The sequence below is a fragment of the Eschrichtius robustus genome, chromosome 13 (assembly GCF_028021215.1).
Source record: "Eschrichtius robustus isolate mEscRob2 chromosome 13, mEscRob2.pri, whole genome shotgun sequence".
NCBI classification, from domain to species: domain Eukaryota; kingdom Metazoa; phylum Chordata; class Mammalia; order Artiodactyla; family Eschrichtiidae; genus Eschrichtius; species Eschrichtius robustus.
In genome coordinates this window covers 48,230,124-48,253,289 of record NC_090836.1, presented here as the reverse complement: position 1 = coordinate 48,253,289, position 23,166 = coordinate 48,230,124, and the positions used below count along the sequence as shown (strand labels likewise).

General features: G+C 39.5%; 1 protein-coding gene across 9 annotated transcripts in view; it reads right to left on the bottom strand.

Annotated features, from left to right (window-relative positions):
* Positions 1-9,650: 9,650 nt before the first annotated feature.
* Positions 9,651-23,166, bottom strand: part of ATP23 (ATP23 metallopeptidase and ATP synthase assembly factor homolog) — an 87,951-nt gene continuing 74,435 nt past the window's right edge. For 8 of the 9 annotated variants that reach the window (XM_068561448.1, XM_068561447.1, XM_068561450.1 and 5 more), the window contains 5 exons: positions 18,409-18,454; positions 17,619-17,700; positions 13,837-13,974; positions 12,036-12,119; positions 9,651-10,102 (listed from right to left, as the gene is read on the bottom strand). In XM_068561448.1, the coding sequence (XP_068417549.1) occupies positions 9,899-10,102; positions 12,036-12,119; positions 13,837-13,974; positions 17,619-17,700; positions 18,409-18,425 (525 nt within the window). In that variant the 5' untranslated portion in view covers positions 18,426-18,454 and the 3' untranslated portion in view covers positions 9,651-9,898. Of the gene's footprint in view, positions 10,103-12,035; positions 12,120-13,836; positions 13,975-17,618; positions 17,701-18,408; positions 18,455-22,559; positions 22,634-23,166 lie in introns of all 9 variants that reach the window. The other variant, XM_068561451.1, reaches the window with a different exon arrangement.

Here is a 23,166-nt window from a genome sequence, read left to right as displayed (position 1 = left end):
AGCCCAACAGGGTTATGTTTAGAAAGCAGTGCATATAGCGTTGTCTTTAAAATCTCACCAGAATTAGTCATGGAAATTAGTATTGAAATATTTCTTCAAGCACTCAAAGCCAATGCCTTTACAAGGTCTTTGGCGTGTATTCACCAGAGAAGGCAGAAGCATTACAAATGGTGCCTCAGATTCCACTGGACAGCCAGTCTCCCCACCGACCACCTGCAAAGTTACAAGAACTACTTGGAGCACATAGGTATGGTCAGTTCTCATTGTATTAACTCAATCAATGGTATGTAACCTTGTGACCACTCCCTCTCTTGGAACTCTCTTCTCTGTTTTTCTACAGGGTACCACACTTATTTTTGGTCTTTTTCTCAATATTTTCTTCATGTCTTCTTTCTCTGACAAAACCTTAAATGCTGGTATTCCCCCCTTCTAATCCTTGGCCCTCTTCCCTTCCCTTTTCATTTATTCCCCTTCATTCATATGGCTTCAACTATCAGCCATAAGGTGATAACTCCACCTGTAACTCCAGGCCTGGCCTCTAAGCTCTAGATTCTTGCTGTTCAATAGGGCAGTTACTAGTCACATGTGACTGAAATTTTTTAATTAATTAGAATTAAATAAAATTTAAAATTCCATTCCTCAGTCTCACTAGCCACATTTCAATACTGAATAACCACATACATCTAGTGTATGCCACATTGGATAGTTCAGGTAAAAAACATTTCCATCATCACAAAAAAATTCTACTGGACAGTGACAGCTAGATAACAATAGCTAGTAATATATGTGCCAGGGATTCTTCTAAGTCTTTTATATGTAAACTAATCCTCACAACAAACTTCTGAGGTACTTAACAGTAGTCAAAATCACAGAGACAGAAAGTAGAATGTTCGTTGCTAGGGGGCATCAGGGAGTGAAGGTTGGGGAATTGTTTAATGGATATAGAGTTTCCATTCTGCAAGATGAAATTAGTTCTGGAGATGGAGGACGGTGATGGCTGCACAATATGAATGTACTTAATACCACTGAACTGTACACTTAAAAATGGTTAAGATGTCAAATTTTATGTGTATGGTAGCACAATGAAAACAAACAAACAAACAAGGTTTGTACTAAGTACTTTTTAAGATTGTGGTGAAACTGGTATGCATTGTAGCTTTGGAAACAGGTATTTGGAACTCCTCATTATAACAGATAACTAATGCCAGCAGTAAGACTACTGAAAGAGAATCCAATTAAAATGGGAATTTTATGGTAGACACTTTAAAAAAAAAAAAAGTGTGCTTGGGACTATAGCTTGAAAAATGAAACTAATATGATGAAAATAAATTTATCATATATTTAACAACATTGAGGTTAACACTGCAACTATTTGCTCACACTTAGAACAAAGACATTGGTTATACTGACATAACAATTTTGAAAAAATTATGAAGAATAAGTAAATGTGCATTTAATTTTTTTAGATTCTACAAGCACCTGTACAAAATTCAAAAGGTTCAAAAGTGTACACAGTGAATAGTAACACTTCCCTCTCTCCAATATTCAATTCACCTTCCCTGGTGGAGACTTTTATTTATAGCTCATTGTATTTACATACAGGGATGTTCTAGAAACCTGTAACATGTATGTATGTATGTATATATTCTGTCTCTTTCCTCCTTTCCTTGTCCAATGCCCTGCTCTTTTCACTTAATATATCATGGAGAGCTTTCCATATCAAGAGTATGCGTATTTAAATAATACCTGTCAAATTATTCTCTTTAGAGGTTACAGTCAATTATTCCCTAATAATGTCTGAGAGTATATTTTTTTAATTTACTTTTTAGTCAATTAGCTTCAGGTGTACAACATAATAATTTGACATTTGTATACATTGCGAAATGATCAACACAATAAGTCTAGTTAACATCCATCACCTTACATAGTTACCAAAAAGATTTTTCTTGTGATGAAAACTTTTAAGATTTACTCTCTGGGACTCCCTTGGTGGTCCAGTGGTAAAGAATCCGCCTTCCAATGCAGGGGACGCGGGTTCTATCCCTGGTCGGGGAACTAAGATCCCACATGCCACGGAGCAACTAAGCCTGTGCGCCCTGGAGCCCGAGCACCACAATTAGAGAGAAAAAATACGCATGCCACAACTAAAGAGAAGCCCACGCACCACAACTAGAGAGAAGCCCATGCACTGCAACGAAGACCCAACAGCCAAAAAAATAAAGAAATAAAATAAACATTTTTTTAAAAAGATTTAATCTCTTAGCAACTTTCAAATACAGTAGTCCCCCCTTATCCATGGTTTCAGTTACCCGCGGTCAACCATGGTCCAAAAATATTAAATGGAAAATTCCAGAAATAAACAATTCATAAGTTTTAAATTGTGCACTGACACAACTAGTGTGACAAAATTTCACACTGTCCCAATCCATTCATCTGGGGCATGAATCATCCCTTTGCTCATCGTATCCCACCCATTAGTCACTTAGTAGCTAACTTGGTTAACAGGTCAACCATCATGGTATCTCAGAGCTTGTATTCAATAACCCTTCTTTTACTTAATAATGGCCCCAAAGTGCAAGAGTAGTGATACTGGCAATTCAGATCTGCCAAAGAGAAGCCATAAAGTACTTTCTTTAAGTGAATAGGTGAAAGTTTTCAACTTAATAAGGAAAGAAAAAAAATCATATGTTGAGGTTGCTGAGATTCACTGTTGAGAACAAATCTTCTATCCATTAAATTGTGAAAAAGGAAAAAAAATTTGTGCTAGTTTTGCTGTCATGCCTCAAACTGCAAAAGTTATGGCCACAATGTGTAAGTGCTTGATTATGATGGAAAAGGCATTAAATTTGTATCAATACAATAAGATATTTTGAGAGGGAAACCACATTTGCATAACGTTTATTATAGTGTATTGTTATAATTGTTCCATTTTACTATTATTTTTCACCTTTTACTGTGCCTAATTTATAAATTAAACTTTATCATAGGTCTGTACGCATAGGAAAAGACATAGTACATATAGGATTCTGTACTATACAAGTTTTCAGGCATCCATGGGGGGTGGTGGTCTTGGACCATATCCCCCACAGGTAAGGGGGGGACTACTGTATGCAATACAGTATTATTAACTATAGTCACCATCCTGTACATCACATCCACGTGACTTATTTCATAACTGAAAGTTTGCACTTTTTGACCCCCTTAACCCATTCTCCCACACCCCCGCCCCCTGCCTCAGGCAGCCATCAATCTGTTCACAATGTCTTTATCCATTCATCCACATCCACTGATGGACTCTTAGGTTGTTTCCATATCTTGGCTATTGTAAATAATACTGCAATGAACGTAGGGGTGCATATGTCTTTTTTTTTTTTTTAACTTTTTTTTTTTTTTTTAAATTGGAGTATAGTTGCTTTACAATGTTGTGTTAGTTTCTGCTTTTCAAGTTAGTCTTTTAGTTTTCTTCAGATTAATACCCAGAAGTGGAATTGCTGGATCATATGGTAGTTCTATTTTTAATTTTTTGAGAAACCTCCATACAGTTTTCCATGGTGGCTGCACCAGTAGAGCATGAGGATTCCTTTTCTCCACATCCTCGCCAACACATTATTTCTCGGCTCTTTTATAATCGTCATTTTAACAGGTGTAAGGCGATAATTTCATTGTGGTTTCGATTTGCATTTCCATGATGATGAGTGATATGGAGCATCTTTTCATGCTCCTGTTGGCCATCTATATGTCTTCTTTGGAAAAATGTCTATTCAGATCCTCTGCCCATTTTTTAAACCAGGTTGTTTGCGGGGCTTTGCTATTGAATTATATGAGTTCTTGATATATTTTGGGTATTAACCCCTTATCAGGTATATGATTTGCAAATATTTTCTCCCATTCGGTAAGTTGCCTTTCATTTTGTTAATGGTTCCCTTTGCTGTGCAGAAGCTCTTTAGTTTGATGTACATCACATATTTGCCCCTTGTAAACCTCTTCGGTGAAAACAGTATGCCATAGTTTGCACACCTCTTATTATGAGTAAGGTCACATAAGTCTTATGCTTAAAGAGGCACCTATTTGCATTTTCTGTTCACGTTATTTCCTCATTTTTGTTTTTTTTTTTTATATAGAGGTAAATAGTCATCACTTCATTATGAATAACATCTTTCAGGATACTGTGTTGAAAATATTTTATTTAAATTTTTTGAAGATTAAAAAATGCTGTTAAGTATGTCAATATCATGTTTTATGGTTTTGCAATTTTTATGCCACTTTAGGCATTCCCATTCTAAGATTATGTTAAAAATTCTCCCATGTTCTGGTATTTTTATGGCTTTCTTTTCTATTAACATCTTTGATATCTCTGGGACTTAACTGTGGTATAAATGAGTGAGGCATTTAACTTAATTTTTTCCAGGTCTCCAGTTTTCTCCAAACCACTTACGGAATATTTCATTCTTTCCCACTGCTTACCTTTTTTATTTGACACTCAGGTCACAGAGCTTCTCCTCTCCCTGGGAATTGGGTACCAGTTTCCTTGGGAACCAGGTACTTTGTTCCACATTATCCCTTTCCACAACCCTTCTCTCACTGTCCCTGTCCCCTTCTAAGGCCTTCACACAAAGGGTCTCCTCTTGTCTGGAAGTCTCCTTCCCCACCCCCTTGACTTGCTAACTCCTTCTCATACTCAGATCTCAAGCTGTTGTGTTTTTTCTTTGTCTGCGCTGGGTCTTCATAGCTGTGCGGTCTTTCTCTAGCTGCGGCGAGCAGGGGCTACTCTTCCTTGCAGTGCACGGTCTTCTCATTGCATTGGCTTCTCTTGTTGCAGAGCATGTGCTCTAGGCGCGTGGGCTTCAGTAGTTGTGGCACGCAGGCTCTAGAGTGCAGGCTCAACAGTCGTGGCATATGGGCTTAGCTGCTCTGCAGCATGTGGGATCTTCCCGGACCAAGGTTTGGACCCGTGTCCCCTGCATTGGCAGGCGGATTCCTAACCACTGTGCCACCAGGGAAGCCCCTCAGGTCTCGAGTTTAAATATCACTTCTCTAGGTTGGGTACCAAATGTTATATCCCCAAACAACTCCACACTTCCTCCTTGGTGCAGCTGTTCCCCATGATGACAAAGATCCAACCCACGTTGGACACTTCAGTATACCTAGTGCCTACATCAGTACATAGTAGATAGAGCTTAATAAATATTTATTGAATTAATGCAATGTCTATTTTTTTCCCTCTGATTGATTCTCCTCCTTACGCTGTGGTTGGGAGAATGAGGGGGAGCTGTGGTTCCATTAGTGCATGCTGAGTCCAGCCACTTGACGCTTACAAGGCTCCTCAGGGCCTCCTACTAATAAGTGACCACTCTAGTGGCCAGCCTGGCCCCTCCAGACATGTTGGGCTTTGACCCAGCAGATCCAGATTTGAAAGGTGCGTGCATATAGCTTTGGCCTTTGCTGTGGGACTCTGGGACTTATTAATCTTCAGAAAAAGAAGCATTATGTTAGGAGAGTTTTCTTGACCCATTTTTTTTTCTCCCTTATTTTACCACCTTGGATGTGAGGCAGTATGAACGCAGTTCGCACTCAGAGAAGCTGCCACTTGACACTTAGGATGTCACGTGATTAATTTTTCCCTTTCAACTTAGCCTTGGTACCTGTTGAAAAAGTATTATCCTTATAAAATCCCAGATATTCTACTTGGTAATTTCTGTAGAACCAAATTCTGCTCTTGGGAACTCTAACACTTGCATTATATAAGTTAGAAGCAGAAAGCAGCAGGGAAGAGAAAGAAGAAAATAATGTAAGAAAAAAATGCAGGTGATTAGCAGAATACTTAGCTCTTGCCTCTCAAATATTTTTAATTCAAAAAAGTTTCAAAATTCAAGTGCAATATTATCATCAACAAATTAACATTTAATTAATTATGCACTCAGGGTATTGTTCTGAAGTGAGTTTAATTAACAAATAACTAGGTTTGGTAATATCTTGCCTGGATCTCTATCCCCTTGAGAAGAGGAAGTTGAATAGTTGAAATAGCATGGTCTGATTGCTGCAGACTAAGATTATCCTGTTTCATTCTTCCGTCTGCCCTTCCTTTTCTTTCCCAAGGGCAGAAATGAACAAAACAATAATTTTCTAATTGTTTAGCACTCAGTTTTCTACCTAGCAAAGACAGTGTGGTTGTACCAGCTCTCATTTTTTTAAAAATTATAGCATTTGGAATTCAGTGCATATTCATCTTTGATTCATTTCCTCCCGTTTAAAAAAAATATTGTGGAAAATTTCAAACATTTACAAAGTACACAGAACTGTATAATGAATATCCTTGTATCCATCAGTCAGTTTTGACGCTTATCAGCATTCTGCCATGTTGTTTAATCTATACCTCCACCCACTCTCCACGGGGCATTCAATTATTTTTTTAAGATAAATTTTCTGTATGTTGAGATGCCTAAATACTAACTGAACAACTGTGACGATGGATACATCTGTGTAACCCATACCACAATGAAGATATACAACACATCCATCAGCCCAGAAAGTTCCTTCTCTCTCAGTCAATTCTTTGTCCTCTCCCCCACTCCAGGCAACCACTGTTCCGATTTTTTTTTCAACAGATTAGTTTTGCCTGTTCTATAATTTCATGTACATGGAATCATTAAGTATGTACTCTTTTGTATCTTATGCTTTTAATTAGCATAATATCTGAGCTTCATTTAGCTTAATGTGTATATCAGTAATTCATTCCTTTTTATTGCTGAGAAATGTTCCAGGGTTTAAATATATCACAATTTGTTTATTCATTCTCCTGTTGACAGACGTTTGGTTGTTTCCAGGTTTTAGGTATTATACATAAGTTATGAACATAACTTATGGTGTTCTGAACATTCTTGCGCAAGTCTTTCTGTGGATTTTTTTCATTTCTCTTAAATAAAATACCTAGCTCGGAATAGCAGAGCCAAGGGATAGGTGAATGTTTAACTTTATATGAAAACTGCCAAACCTTTTTTCAAAGTGATTGTATTATTTCACATTCCTACCAGTAATGTATGAGTTCTGTTTGCTTCACATCCTAACAAATATTGTCAGCAGTCTATTAAATTTTTGCTTTCCTAGTGGGTCTGGAGTGGTTTCTCATTGCGATTTCAATTTTCCTTTTCTTTGATTAATATTAAACATTTTTCATGTGTTTATTGGCCAATTATGTAGCTTCCTTTGAAAAGTGTCCGTTAAGTGTTTTGCCTGTTTTTTAATTGGGTTGTCTTTTTATTCTTGACTTACAGAAAGTCTATATTTTCACATAAGAGTTCTTTGTCAGCTAAATGAATATTTTCTTCCAGTCCATGGTTTGCCTGTTCATTTTCATAATGTTTTAATTTAATTTTTATTTTATATTATAGTTGATTTACAATGTTGTATTAGTTTCAGGTATACAGCAAAGTGATTCAGTTATAAATATACATTTATCCATTCTTTTTCAGATTCTTTTTCCATATAGGTTATTACAGAATACTGACTAGAGTTCCCTGTGCTGTACAGTATGTCCTTGTGGATTATCTATTTTATATATAGTAGTGTGGATATGTTAATCCCAAACTCCTAATTTATCCCTCCCCTCCCAAATTTCCCCTTTGGTAACCATAAGTTTGTTTTCGAAGTCTGTGAGTCTGTTTCTGTTTTGTAAATAAGTTCATTTGTATCATTTTGTTAGATTCCACATATAAGTGATATCATATGATACTTGTCTTTCTCTGTCTTACTTCACTTAGTATGATAATCTCTAGGTCCATCCATGTTGCTGCAAATGGCAATATTTCATGCTTTTTTTATAGCTGAGTAACATTCCATTATATATATGTACCACATCTTCTTTATCCATTCCTCTGTTGATGGACATTTAGGTTGCTTCCATGTCTTGGCTACTGTAAACAGTGCTGCTATGAACATTGGGGTGCATGCTTCTTTTCAAATTATAGTTTTCCTTCACTCTCTGTTAATGTGGTATATTACACTGATCAATTTTCATATGTTGAACCATCCTTGCACTCCAGGAATAAATCCCACTTGGTCATGGTGTGTGACCAGGAATAAATCCCACTTGGTCATGGTGTGTGACCAGGACTAAATCCCACTTGGTCACGGTGTATGGTCTTGTTAATATGCTGTTGAATCTGCTGTGTTTCTATACACTAACAACAATGAAATATCAGAAAGAGAAATTAGGAAAATAATCCCATTTACAACTGCAGCAAAAGGAACTAAATACCTAGGAATATAGCTAAAGAGGTAAAAGACTTGTACTTGGAAAACTACAAGACACTAATGAAAGAAACTGAAGATGACAGGAACAGATGGAAAGATATACCATGCGCATGGATTAGAAGAATCAATATTGTTAAAATGACCATACTACCCAAAGCAATCTACAGATTCAATGCAATCCCTATCAAAATACCAATAGCATTTTTCACACAACTAGAACAGCAAATAATTCTAAAATTTGTATAGAAACACAAAAAACAATAGCCAAAACAATCTTGAGAAAGAAGAACAGAGCTAGAGGTATCAAGCTCCCTGATTTCAAACTATACTACAAAGCGACAGTAATCAGGGCTTCCCTGGTGGCACAGTGGTTAAGAATCCGCCTGCCAATGCAGGGGACACGGGTTCGAGCCCTGGTCCAGGAAGATCCCACATGCCGCAGAGCAACTAAGCTCGTGCACCACAACTACTGAGGCCTGCACTCTAGAGCCTGAGAGCCACAACTGCTGAAGCCTGTGCGCCTAGAGCCCGTGCTCTGCAACAAGAGAAGCCACCGCAATGAGAAGCCCGTGCACCACAACAAAGAGTGGCCCCCGCTCACTGCAACTAAAGAAAGCCCCCACACAGCAATGAAGACCCAACACAGCCAAAAATAATTAATTAATTGATTTTTTTTAAAAAAGCTACAGTAATCAAAACAGTAATGGTACTGGCACAAAAATAGACACATAGATCAATGAAACAGAACAGAGAGCCCAGAAATGAACCCATACTTATATGGACAACTAATCTATGACAAAGGAAGCAAGAATATACATTTAGGAAGACAGTCTCTGCAATAAATGGTGTTTGGAAAAACTGGACAGCTACATACAAAAAATCAAACTGGACTACTTTCTCACACCATGCACAAAAAATAAATTCAAAATGAATTAATAAAGACTTAAAGGTAAGACCTGAAACCATAAAACTTCTAGAAGAAAACATAGGCAGTAAACTCTTTGACATCAGTGTTAGTAATTTTTGTTTGGATATGTTTCCTCAGGCAAGGGAAACAACAGCAAAAATAAACAAATGGGACTACATCAAACTAAAAAGCTTTTGCACAGCAAAAGAAACCATCAACAAAATGAAAAAGGCCACCTACTGAATGGGAGAAGAAATTTGCAAACAATATCTGATAAGGGGTTACCATCCAAAATATACAAAGAACTCATACAACTCAACATCAAAATAAACAAACAACCTGATTTTAAAATGGGCAGAGGATTTGAATACACATTTTTCCAAAGAAGACATACACATCATAAAGGGCATACTTCACAGGTTTTGTAATCAAGTTTTAAAATGTAATAAAAGCAAATCACAATCATAAAAAATAAAACACAATAACAAGTACATTGTAGAAAATTTAAAAATGCAATTTATTTGCCTTATTTACCAAATGGTTAGCTACAAAGATACAATTTTTGCCTTGGAGTTTAAGGCAGTTTCATTTCTTACCACAGTTACTTTTTCTGATGCTAGAATCAGCATCTTCTGTGTCTTCTCTGTATTTAACTGATCATTTACGTTTTATGTTTGTCCACTTGGGAACCACACTTTCTTCATGATCACTGAAGCTCTGCAATATAAAATGTCATCGTCTTCATATATTTGAGTAGTACCGATCCCGGTTTTGAAAGTCTCTATGAGCATATCTTGCATAGGTCTTATTATGAGGGATCCTTCCAAAAGGTTCATGGTCATTGAAACAAGATTCAAAAACTTCATCAACAGCCTTCTGAGCTACTTCTTTGCTGATGTTCCTAACAGCCAGGATAGAACGAATGGCTCTGTCTCGTACACAAGTCTAAGGAGAAAAGTATGTGGCTTTAATTTTATTAATATATGAAAATTTTGTCATGAAATAGTAACATTTTATACAATGTGTGAACCACAGTCAAAATTAATTTCCTCTCATGTTATTTTATTAATTTCTGTCAGTCCAAAGAAGAAAGATTAAATTATAGAACATGTTTAGCTCAATCTAAAACTATTTAGGTATAAGTAAGATCTCCTTCCCCTCCTCCCTTCTCCTCATCTTTCCTAATGATGATAATTTCTAGGCAGTATCTGCTAAACAATAACTCCAAATCTGTAAAATCATAAAAGTCTATAAATAAGGTTCTGGTTGAGTTTTTTAATTTGAATAAATATGAAATATACTCCTGTGCCTCTCTCTCCCTTAGCTTTTCAGGTGACCAATGCTAGATAACTTTTCCTTCGAGAGGGGCATCTCCCCTGGAGGCAACAGGAAACCACACATACATACACACAAAATTTGAAGGCATCCTAATTTTTCAGGGGAAAACAAAAAATCAAACAACTTTTTTCTTGGGTACATACTGTACAAAAGCAGGGACTCTGTTCTCTAGGACTCTTCTCCCACTACCTCCACATATTTTCCATCCTATTGCTAGTTCTATTCATTTTCTGCTGCTGCTACCCAAGTTAAAAAGAGGAGAGATTTCTCTTTCAAAGACGCTGGACCCCGGATTACATGCCTTAACTGCATTAGCCTCTTCTCTGGGATGTTCTGATGTAGGATGTCCTACTTCCACTGAGAGCCAGAACACACCACCCATTCAATGCTGCCTGAGCTGAATTCACCAGATGAGCAGGGATTGGAGGGCACGGAAGACATGCAGCACAAGTCAGGGGCACATCACTAAGCGGACTTGGCACAGGCTGAAAGCATAACAGCCCTATCAGACTATCAGAGTAGCCACCCTTCCCAGGCCCCAGGTTTGCCTTCTAACTAACTCCCATTCACCGAGTTCAAAATTTCTCTTCGTAGTTCACTGTGACTTTCTACCTTCCTCCCCAGAGTTGAGTTACTCTTTTCTTGGGAGTACCAAGGGCCTTCCTGCTGTTGTTCCAAGCCTGTCCTTTTTGCATCTGGTTAAAACTGCTATCCTGATGCCCATGAACCTGACAAATTGGCCCAGCAACCTCTTCCCATAGAAGAGCTCTGACCAGCCTTTCTCCTAAGTGTGGACACAGAGCCCCTTGGTTGCTATGGGCAGAACTGCTCACATTCTTCACCAGTCCATCAGTTCTAAACTTCCTCTCCCCATGCCCATCTATCGTGGACCTTAAAAGCTTTCTAGTACAGTAGAAACTAACACAACATTGTAAAACAACTATACCCCAATTAAAAAAAATAAAGTGTTTCTTTTAGACAACAACAACAACACAAAAAAGCTTTCTAGGAGTATGATCTTGCCTATAGTTTTCATTTTGTTTTGTTTACAAAATCTCTCAGCTCAGCTCATCATAATCAAGTCTGTGCTGATCCAAAGCTTTGCTGTCACGTCATATAGCCTTTAAAGGTGTGCTAATACACGCTGCACTGAAGTGCAGTCTCCGTGCTGACAGGTATTACTTTTTTGTCTAGAGAATACTGTGATGGTTTCAAAACACAAGTCCAGTGCTGTTAGGATAAAAGTAAGACAGGCTGTGATTTCACTTCCAGTCCTTATCTACCCCCATCCAAAAGTATCCCACGTGTGAGACCGTAGCTCTTTTCACTGTGAAAACCTCTCACTTAGTCACACAGCTTGCCCATAATTATAAAATAGAACTGAATTCCATCTATTTGGCTTAAGTGATACACATTTTGTATTCTTTCATATAAGTAGTTCTTTCAAATTTCAAATACTAAATGTACTTCTCATTTTTCTATTCATTATTTCCACTCATAGCACTCTTAACAGTAAATGATTTCATATGTTAGTTTTTACCTGATGGTGTTGTTTTAATCCAAAATGTAACCTGAGTATTTCATTTAAAAGTGAGCAGTCTCCACTAAGGTTAGCAGCTCGAACCTATCACAAAGACAGAAGGCAAACAAAAAGAAAATAAGCACTTGTGCTCTACACCTTTATATCAACTGATTTTTTTATTGTAAAAGAATATAAAATTGGTATATTTTTCTGAAACAGAGTACCTGTAAGATTTTTTTTAAAACTCTATTGACTTAAGAAGTTCTTAAGAAAAAGAGCAGATATCCATGAGCTACACTAGGCAGCGCCAAATACACTGGGGGCAATCACCTATTCAAAGGGAATTTTCAAAACTTTCCACCAGAGTCTTACAGACAGAACTAATTTCTTTTGGAACCAAAAGTCAAAGAGTTGGACCTCAAAGGTAAAGATTATGCTCTCTACAAAATACAAGCACTTCTAGAAATTACCAAAAGGACTTCAAGAAAGCATTCTTCCAAAGATCTACAAACTGAGTTTCAATGTGAGCTTAAAACTGAATACATCAGTACCTAAGACACTTTAGGCACACAAACCTCCCAGCTCTCCTAGTCCAAATCACTGAAACTCTCTTGGACCGTCCCTTAAACCCGTGTAAGTTCATGCCCTTCCTCCAGGGTCTTGATTGGCCTATGAAAAATTAAGTGGTACAGAGAATCAAGAACATTCCAAACTGGTCATGCTATGAACATGACAGCCTGAAGTTAGTATGTATTTTCTAATTTTCTATATCTTTAAGGTAAAAAGCAGCTTTAATAGGTGAAAAAGTCATGGAACTACCCACATGGATTCTACAGCCAACCTGGCCACGTTTTTGCTCATTCACTGCAATCAGAATGGCCCATTTCTTGTTACTTCTATAATAACATGGCTTCATTCCTCTGAGGAGCTCAAAGCACTGAACACACTTTAACTAGCTAACAGGCATTAATTCTCATAACACCCAAGGGAGAGAAATATTTAAAAGCTCAGATTTCGGTCTTCTTTCCAAATAATATGAGTTATAATCAGATGCAGTGAGGCTGCTTATTAATTTCAAGGGAAAGAGAAAATAAGTTTTAAAGTATAAGCTTGAAATTTATATTAGTTTTCTTTAGCTTCTCAGCACATTGCACTCTTCAATTAATGAAATGCAAGTATGAAATACAAATGTCTTTCTAGAAGCATATATATGTGTGTATTCCTGACAGCAACCCAAAATGCTTAATAATAAATATCTTCCTATGTTGTATTTTTGAAACGAACTGCTTTACTCTAGGGAAAGCTAGGAACTTTACCTATGGAAGGCAGCACAGCAAACCAGTCAAGAACCCTGGTTGTAATCCTGCCTCTGCCACTTACTATGTACGGTATCTGAACAACTGCCTCACTTTTCACAGAAATAAAACGGGGATAACAGTATCTACCTCAATGGGCTGTTGTGAATATTAAATAAGAGTCCACAAACAGCACAGGGTTTGGCACACGGCCCCTCAGTAAATGTTAACTATAAATTTTTTGTATTATATAGTTTATTCCATAGGAAAAATAGCTTATTCTTAAAAGTCATCACTATTATTAGGATTTAAAGGTTATATTTAAGACAATTCTAAAAAGATACTTAAAATGTCTACCTGCTGTATCTAAAAGAATTGTATTCAATAGTTAAAAATGGAAACTGAAGACTAGTGTGGAATTATGACAAGAAAAGGAATACGTTTAAATAAATCATACTTGAATAAAATGTTCAAACACACAACAGTGTCCTTGGGGGAAAAGTACCTTCTACAATAAAACTTACCTCAGAGCAGGCCAAGTGCCTGACGTTGGTGAACCAGTCGACATGAGCTCGACAATGATCGAATGCATGAATGAGCTCATGGGTGACCACTCTGTTCATATGGGCCTGATTACAGATATTATTCTGGCACAAAACAATCTAAGAAGCACCAAAATGAGGAAAGTTCGGTTATTTCTAAGATCTACTCTCACTTCGTAGATTCCATCTTCTCTCCCACCTGAGTGGGCTCAACTGCTTGGAAAGCCTCACCCACTCTATCGACCCAACACCCACCCCTCCATCAAGGCTCGGTCTTCACCATACATGCTCCATGAAGCCTTCCCAATGGCTAACTTCCCCCTTCTCCTCTCTCTGGACTACACAGCACTTAGTTTAAGGACATTTACTCACACACCATCCTCACTGGGTTGACTGTACCAGCCATCTTAGACTCCACAGTCTTATATTAAGAGTGGACCCTGGAATGAAGCAGGGAGATTCAAATTCCAGCCCCACTCCTCACTAAGTCAGTGACCTTGGGCAAGTTTCTTAAACTTTCTGTGCCTCAGTTTCCTCAACTATAAAAAAGGAGATGACTTAGAGTACCTACCTCTTAGAATTGTGAGAATTAAATGAGAATATGTGTAAAATGTTTCTTATCAAGTTTCTCAATAAGCAATGAATCAACAATGAATGACCACACTGTCCCATTCTACTAGAATTGCCAGGAAAAGTCCTCAGAAAGAGCTTCAGAAAGAAGTGCAAAGAGCCAGCAGCACACTGAGCAGGACCCTATAAGAATAATAAAGACGTGAGGGGTCCTAATAATAATAGTTCCCACTTACTGTGTACTTACTGTGTGCCAGACACTGGGACATGTCCCAGATATTTTATATACATTCATTCAACATTCATTTATTCAACTAATATTTATCAAGACCTACTAGAGATTTATAATCTACTAATGGAGACAGAAATTAATCAAATATTTACCAAAATGTTTAAACACATGCAGTGACAGTTGTCATGAAGAAAAACCCAGGTTGTCACGAGTACATACAATGAGAGTCCCTGACCTGGTCTTGGTCTGCAGGGTTGGGAAAGGCTTTTCTGTGGAAGGAATGTTTAAACTGAGATCTAATGGATGAACAGGAGTTAAATTCGAGGAGAGGGGAAGGGAGCATTCCAGACAGAGAACAACATAGGCAAAGGGTAGGGGGAGGGTTGAAGGAAAAGAATGTTTGAGAAGTTGAAGGCAGGCCTGTAGTACGAAGCACAAAGTTGGAGGCGGTAGGCATGAGATAGGGCTGGTGAGGTCGGCAGGGGCCAAATCACTCTTTATCCTGACAACAGTGGGAAGTCACTGAAAGGGAGTAGTGAAAAGGGGGGTGTTTTATTTTGTTTTTATCCTTTTGACCACAGTTGGAAAAATAAACAAAAGATGATCGAAACTGGATGCATAGAGACTAGTTGAAGGCGAATGAAGTATTCTAGGCAAGAGATAATAGTCCCAGAGCTAGGATGGTGCGAGCCTAAAAAGGTATTTAGGAGGTAGACTGGACAAAATTTGGTGTTGGATAGAATATGGGAAGGGAATCAGAGGTATCAAGGATGATCCTTAAATTTCTGGCATGGGTAATAGGACGGATGGTGGTACCGTTCACCGAGATATGCAAAACTAAAAGACCAGGTTGGGTGGGGATGGAGATGGTAAAAATCAATTTGAACTTGGACATGTCAGGTCTGAGGTGCCTTTAGGACATCCAAGTGTAGGTGTTCAGTGAACACTTGGCTATATGGATGTGGAGTTCAAGAGAAAGCTCTGACCCAGCAAAGTAAATGAGATCCCCTTGGTAGAGTGCAGAGTAGAAAAGAAGGGGCTCTAACACCAAGGATTAAGGGACTTCATTTGAGGGCTGGTAGAGGAAGCTAAGTTAGCAAAGGAGCAACCACAAGAGTCTTGCATACTGGAAACCATGGCAAGAAAGTGGCATTAGCTGTTAAAGTCAAGTGTATGCATGTGATATGACCTCCACTCTAGCCAGATACCTTGGAATAACTCTTGCCCACGAGCACTGGGAGAGAAGGTGAAGAATATTCACAGCAGCATTGTTTATAATGATAATAAAGTTGGAAACAATCAATACTCGATAGGGTAAACTCTACTACAGACATACAAAGAGTAGAGTAAACTCTACTACAGACATAATATACAACACAAACTAAATTAACCAGAGGTGCACACAACAACACAGAAGAATCTCACAACGTTGAACGAAAGAATTAAGTTACAAAGACTGTATGATTTCATAAAATGACAAAGTATTACACATGACCCCAAGTATAAAGCTTAAAAGGAGGAAACTAAACACATTGTTGGACTGTACACATAGATGGCAAAACCATTCAGACAAGCAGGGAATGGTTATCACAGAAGTCAGAAAAAGGAAGCGAGGGGGTTGTGACCCAAGAGGGGCACACAGGCTTCTGAAGTCCTGGCAGTGTTTTATTTCTCAAATCTGGGTGGTAGTTATATAGATGTTCATTTTACTATTATGACTGAAAGTGTACATACAGGTATTTTACTCTTCTATATGAATGAGATACTTCACAACAAAAATTTTAATTAAAAAAAAAAAAGAGTGCCCAACTGTGTATAACACTGCTGAGAAATAAGATGAAGATTCAAAATGTGCACTCTATTTAACCCCCAAAGAGGATGAACTTACCAAGACCCATCTTGGGAGCTAGAGGTGTTGCGATTATCAATTTACAAATGAGGAAACTGAGAATAAAACGAATAACTTGCCCAAGCCCCACAGCTAATAAGCAGGGGAACTAGGATTTGAACTCAAAGTCTATCTGACTCCAAAACTCAGACATCTCACCCCTCTGCTATGTTGCTCTTTCCCATGATTACCGTGAAACAGCTATAAATAACTAAAATACATATAAAATTCCCTAGCAGGAAACAATTAAATGTACTTAAATGTGTTATATATTCATGATGGAAACAGTGACTTATAATACTTTTATCTACCCTCATATCACATGACATATCCATCTACCACCTCAAGACTGTCAAAACCCCCCATTGACTTAAAACTTATAACATTTATTGACTTAAGTGCTCTGCTTACTATGATAAGTAGTTTACAAGAGAAATCTCACTTAATTCTCATAACCATTCTATAAAATAAATACAATCATTACCCATATTTTACAGATGAGAAAACTCACTCTCCTCATCAAAAATTCTCAAAGATCTATCACTTCTCACTGTGTAAAGGTGAAACTCTATCTTGGCATTCAAAGCCTCCCACCATATAGCCTATCTTTCTTTCCAATCCTATTTCTCCGCATTCCCCATGCATTCCTGCCCTCCAGCTGAACTAGACAACATGCCATTCCCCAAATACACCTTGTGCTTTCTCAACACGTCACCTTTGCTCATGCTACCCCTGCTTTTGGCAACAGTCTTTGTCTTCTTTGCCCCTGAAGAGCCTTTACATCCTCTAGTTGAATCTGTTGGCATCTTTCAGTCAATCACATCACTGTCCCATTGTGGTAACCACACCCACCTCAAACAGTTTAACCCGCCTCAAATTTTATCATTGTCTCTGCGTTCCTGTCTTGTCTCCCCTGTGAGATGTAAGGACCTTAAGAGTAAAAGGACCACAATTAACTCATTTTTTGAATTCTACACAAAGTCTACCAAATGGAATGCCCAGCACGTAGACGGCAATCAGCAAACATCAGGAGAGAGAACTGGAGGAAAGAAGACAACTTGGTAGACCGCCTACCTGAGACACCGAAGCATCAAAACCTCCACTGACATTTCCATTACAGTCTTCACAAGAAAAGTGTCTTTCTTTGTTAACAGCGCTGGAAGGTAAGAATGGATTAAAAAGACAACGTCCAGAAGTAGTGTGCATGGGGCACAGGGGAAACAGCCCTGGGCCAGGAGACCCGGATGACACATCTCTCCATCACTACCACATAGGACACCTTGGGAAAGCAACTCAACACCTTCAGGGCTCAGTTCTCTCATCTGTAAATATGGAAACTGTCTCTGCAAAATCTATCCCAGTTCAAATTCTATGCTATGATTCCATAAAGAATTTGATCAACTAATTAAGACCATATTGGAAATAAGCTGCAGTTTCTGCCCTTGGGCCAGAATGTTAAGAAGTGGACCTCAGAAGTCACTTCTTCCGATCTCCTCAAAGTTAAACAACACCTGGAAGGCTTCTACATGCATAACAAGCTGAGATTTCTTCTCCATTAAGGATAATGCTGAGACTGGCATAGTGGAAAAAACAGGTTTGGTGATTACTTACAAGTAAGATTTTAAGTATCGTCTTTACTAAATACCTGAGGTGAATAGTAGAGCCAGAGATGTGGAGTTAGGGCTGAAGAGGTCCAGAGAGAACAAGGCCTGCCTGGAGAGAGTGTAGCCAACCACCACCACCTACCATATGGAAAGGGCTTTGTGGCCTGAAGTGAAATATCTAAAGTACTTCCAGTTTTGGTGGGGATTTTTTGTTTGCAGCAGCCAGAATATAGAGCAGCATTTCAAAAAGATTCACTTACCAACCTGAATGCTTCATGGCATCAAGCAGCAGTTTAACATACGGATCTAGAAAGATATTGATTCAGTTACATATGGTAATTGGACAAAAAGAGCACCAATTAAATTATCCAAATAGCAGTGTAAGATATTATCAAACAAAACCTCACAAATCTTAGCAAAGTAATACTATCTTAAAAATGATAAAAAATGAATATGAGAAGCTAAGCTTAAATTAACGTAAAAGCAAGGCTTTAATGAAATGAAACACTGATAGAAATACGAAAATGGGTAGTACCAAACATCTTAGATAACATCAAATATGTTTTTCAGTTAAATGATCAAACACAATGTATAAAAACATATACCAAGGGGCTTCCCTGGTGGCGCAGTGGTTGAGAATCCACCTGCCAATGCAGGGACACGGGTTCTAGCCCTGGTCCGGGAAGATCCCACGGGACGCGGAGCAACTAAGCCCATGTGCCACAACTACTGAGCCTGTGCTCTAGAGCCCGTGAGCCACAACTACTGAGCTGCATGCCACAACTACTGAAGCCCGCACGCCTAGAGCCCGTACTCCGTGATGAGAAGTCACCGCAATGAGAAGCCCACGCACCACAACAAAGAGTAGCCCCTGCTTGCCGCAACTAGAGAAAGCCTGCATGCAGCAACGGAGACCCAACACAGGCATAAATAAATAAATAAATTTATTTTTAAAAATACATAAATAAATATATATATATACACACACACATATACACACACACACACACACACACACACACACGCACACACACACACACACACACCCCCAAAAGACTGAGGAAATTTGGGACCAATATCCATAGAAACAAACAGCAGCATAGTATCCAGATTAGAGGAAGGCAGTAGGTAGGCCCACTGTTGTCTGTCCTGGTCTGTGAATAGTGTCCCATTCTGAGTACCATACTCTAAACAGGACCTGCCAACCAAAGCTGTTCCATAGGAGAAGGTGACCAGAACAGTTCAGGACTATTTTCCACAGGAAGCAAGAAAGGGATCTGTAGATTTAGAAAAGAGAAAAAAGACTTAACTAGGGCCACAGTACCTTCAAGTATCTGAAGGGGTGCCATGTGGGAATAAGTTCAGCCAACATTTCTGCAGAGGGCAGTACAAGGACCAAAGGGCAGAAGTTACACAGGGCACATTTCAACTCAGTATGAGAAAGTATTTTTCCAACAATTAAAGCTGTCGATACAAGAGCCCAACAGCCTCAAAGGGCCTCAAAGATAACCTGTTCCAAGGATAGAAAGCCCAGAGATAAACCCACGCACATATGGTCACCTTATCTTTGATAAAGGAGGCAAGCGTATACAGTGGAGAAAAGACAGCCTCTTCAATAAGTGGTGCTGGGAAAATTGGACAGCTACATGTAAAAGTATGAAATTAGAACACTCCCTGATACCATACACAAAAATAAACTCAAAATGGATTAAAGACCTAAGTGTATGGCCAGACACTATCAAACTCTTAGAGGAAAACATAGGCAGAACACTCTATGACATAAATCACAGCAAGATCCTTTTTGACCCACCTCCTAGAGAAATGGAAATAAAAACACAAATAAACAAATGGGACCTAATGAAACTTAAAAGCTTTTGCACAGCAAAGGAAACCATAAACAAGACCAAAAGACAACCCTCAGAATGGGAGAAAATATTTGCAAATGAAGCAACTGACAAAGGATTAATCTCCAAGATTTACAAGCAGCTCATGCAGCTCAATAACAACAAAACAAACAACCCAATCCAAAAATGGGCAGAAGACCTAAATACACATTTCTCCAAAGAAGATATACAGATTGCCAACAGACACATGAAAGAATGCTCAACATCATTAATCATTAGAGAAATGCAAATCAAAACTACAATGAGATATCATCTCACACCGGTCAGAATGGCCATCATCAAAAAATCTAGAAACAATAAATGCTGGAGAGGGTGTGGAGGAAAGGGAACACTCTTGCACTGTTGGTGGGAATGTCAATTGATACAGCCACTATGGAGAACAGTATGGAGGTTCCTTAAAAAACTAAAAATAGAACTACCATATGACCCAGCAATCCCACTCCTGGGCATATACCCTGAGAAAACCATAATTCAAAAAGAGTCATGTACCACAATGTTCCTTGCAGCTCTATTTACAGTAGCCAGGACATGGAAGCAACCTAAGTGTCCATCGACAGATGAATGGATAAAGAAGATGTGGCACATATATACAATGGAATATTACTCAGCCATAAAAAGAAATGAAATGGAGGTATTTGTAATGAGGTGGATGGAGTTAGAGTCTGTCATGCAGAGTGAAGTAAGTCAGAAAGAGAAAAACAAATATAGTATGCTAACACATATGTATGCAATCTAAGGGGAAAAAAAAAAGGTCATGAAGAACCTAGTGGCAAGACGGGAATAAAGACACAGACCTACTAGAGAATGGACTTGAAGATATGGGGAGGGGGAATGGTAAGATGTGACAAAGTGAGAGAGTGTCATGGACATATATACACTACCAAATGTAAAATAGAGAGCTAGTGGGAAGCAGCCACATAGCACAGGGAGATCAGCTCGGTGCTTTGTAACCACCTAGAGGGGTGGGATAGGGAGGGTGGGAGGGAGGGACATGCAAGAGAGAAGAGATATGGGAACATATGTATATGTATAGCTGATTCACTTTGTTATAAAGCAGAAACTAACACACCATTGTAAAGCAATTATACTCCAGTAAAGATGTTTAAAAAAAAAAAAAAAAGTCCATTGGGATTGACCATATATACACTAATATGTATAAAATGGAAAACTAATAAGAACCTGCTGTATAAAAAAATAAATAAAATTCTAAAATTAAAAAAAAAAAAAAAAGATAACCTGTTCCAGCAGAGGTCTATAAACACTCTGGTCAATTGATGGCACAGAGGTTTCTGGTCGGTGATGGGGGTTGGAAAGGCCTAGATGACTCCTGAGGCCCCCCACTTCTAAGAATCTATGAGGGACTTCCCTGGTGGCACAGTGGTTGAGAATCCGCCTACCAATGCAGGGGACACGGGTTCGATCCCTGGTCCGGGAAGATACCACATGCTGCAGAGCAACTAAGCCCATGCGCCACAACTACTGAGCCTGAGCTCTAGAGCCCGAGAGCCACAACTACCGAGCCTCTGTGCTGCAGCTACTGAAGCCTGCGCGCCTAGAGCCCATGCTCTGCAACAAGAGAAGCCACCACAACAAGAAGCCCAAGCACTGCAACAAAGAGTAGCCCCTGCTCGCCACAACTAGAGAATGCCCGCACACAGCAACGAAGACCCAATGCAGCCAAAAATAAATAAATTTTTTTAAAAAAACTTTATAAAAAAAAGCGGGGGCGGAGTCAAGACAGCATACTAGGAGGATGCAGAATGCGCGTCTCCTCACAACTAGGGCACTTACCAGGCACCGGTGGGGGACCACAGACACCTAAGGGGATGGGAGGAACCCCAGCAACTGGGTAGGACATGGGGCATTGGGGGAGCGAAGGGGGAGGAGAAGTGGAGGCCGGACGAGACTGGCACCCCTGAGGGGCAGCTGGGGGAGGGCAAGGGATTCCCACACCCGAAGGGGGAAATTGGGGAACCACTGGGAGGGCAGAGTATCAAAAGGGAGAGTTGCCATGTTTCCCCTGCCCACTTGGGTCCCCAGGAACCTGCTGAGATCCCGGGCCTGATCCTCTGCCCACCTAGGCCCCCTCCAGCCACACAGGTCCTGAAGGAGTGGGAGGGAGGGAAGGGGGAGCAAATGTAAAGGCCGGACCTCCGGGACCAGCACCCCAGAGGGGTGGCTGGGGGAGGGGAGGAATTCCTACACCCAGCAGGACCCCCCACGGTTAGGGGTCCAGTGGCAATGGGGAGACCCTGCGGGAGATGGTGGGGGAGGGGCAAGAAGGAACGGGGCCAGTGCTTTCCCTGTCCACTTAGGCACCGGGAAGCCTGTTGGGCTCCCGGGCCTAATCCTCTGCCCTTGGAGCCTCCCTCGTGCCCCGCAGAGCCCAAGCCCCGCCCCTACACCCCCACCCAGGGCCCCACCTCTACACTCGGAGACACCCTCTGAGACCCCCGCCAATGCGCTGGACCTAAACCCCACCCACACACCCTCACTCAGCGCCCTACCTCCAGACTCCGGAACTCCACACTCCAGAGGCCCTCCTTTTGACGTGCTGCCTCTCCCCTTCCGCAGGCAGGTCCTAAGCAGAGGCCCCGCGCTGTGCTCAAACGTCACCCCCAAGCTGCCTAGGTCCTGCCCCACCCTAAACCCCACCCCTGCCTGAGTTCTGCCCCTAAGTTCCACCCCCATAGCCAAGGCTTTATTTTTTTTTTTTCTTTTTTTCCACTTTTACATTGGGGTTCTGTTTTACCTTATTAATTCATTTTTGTTCATTCTTTTATATTTTTATTTTTCCTAATAAATCTTTTATTTTTCTAATTTTATTTTATTCTTTATACTTTGTTATTGTTCTCTCCTTTTGGCTTGTTCACCCCCCCTTTTTTTTTCTTTCTTCTGTTGTGGTTTTATTTTACCATGTTGCAGTTCTTTCAATTACAGTTTTATTTTTCCTAATATATTTCTTATCTTTCTAATTTTATTTTGTTTTTTATTCTTTGACATTGTACTGTTCCTTTTTTCTTTCTTTCTTCCTTTTTTTTTTTTTTTTTTTGTTTAAACGCACCACAAAGCTTGCGGGATCTTGGATCCCAGGCCGGAGGTCAGGCCCAAGCT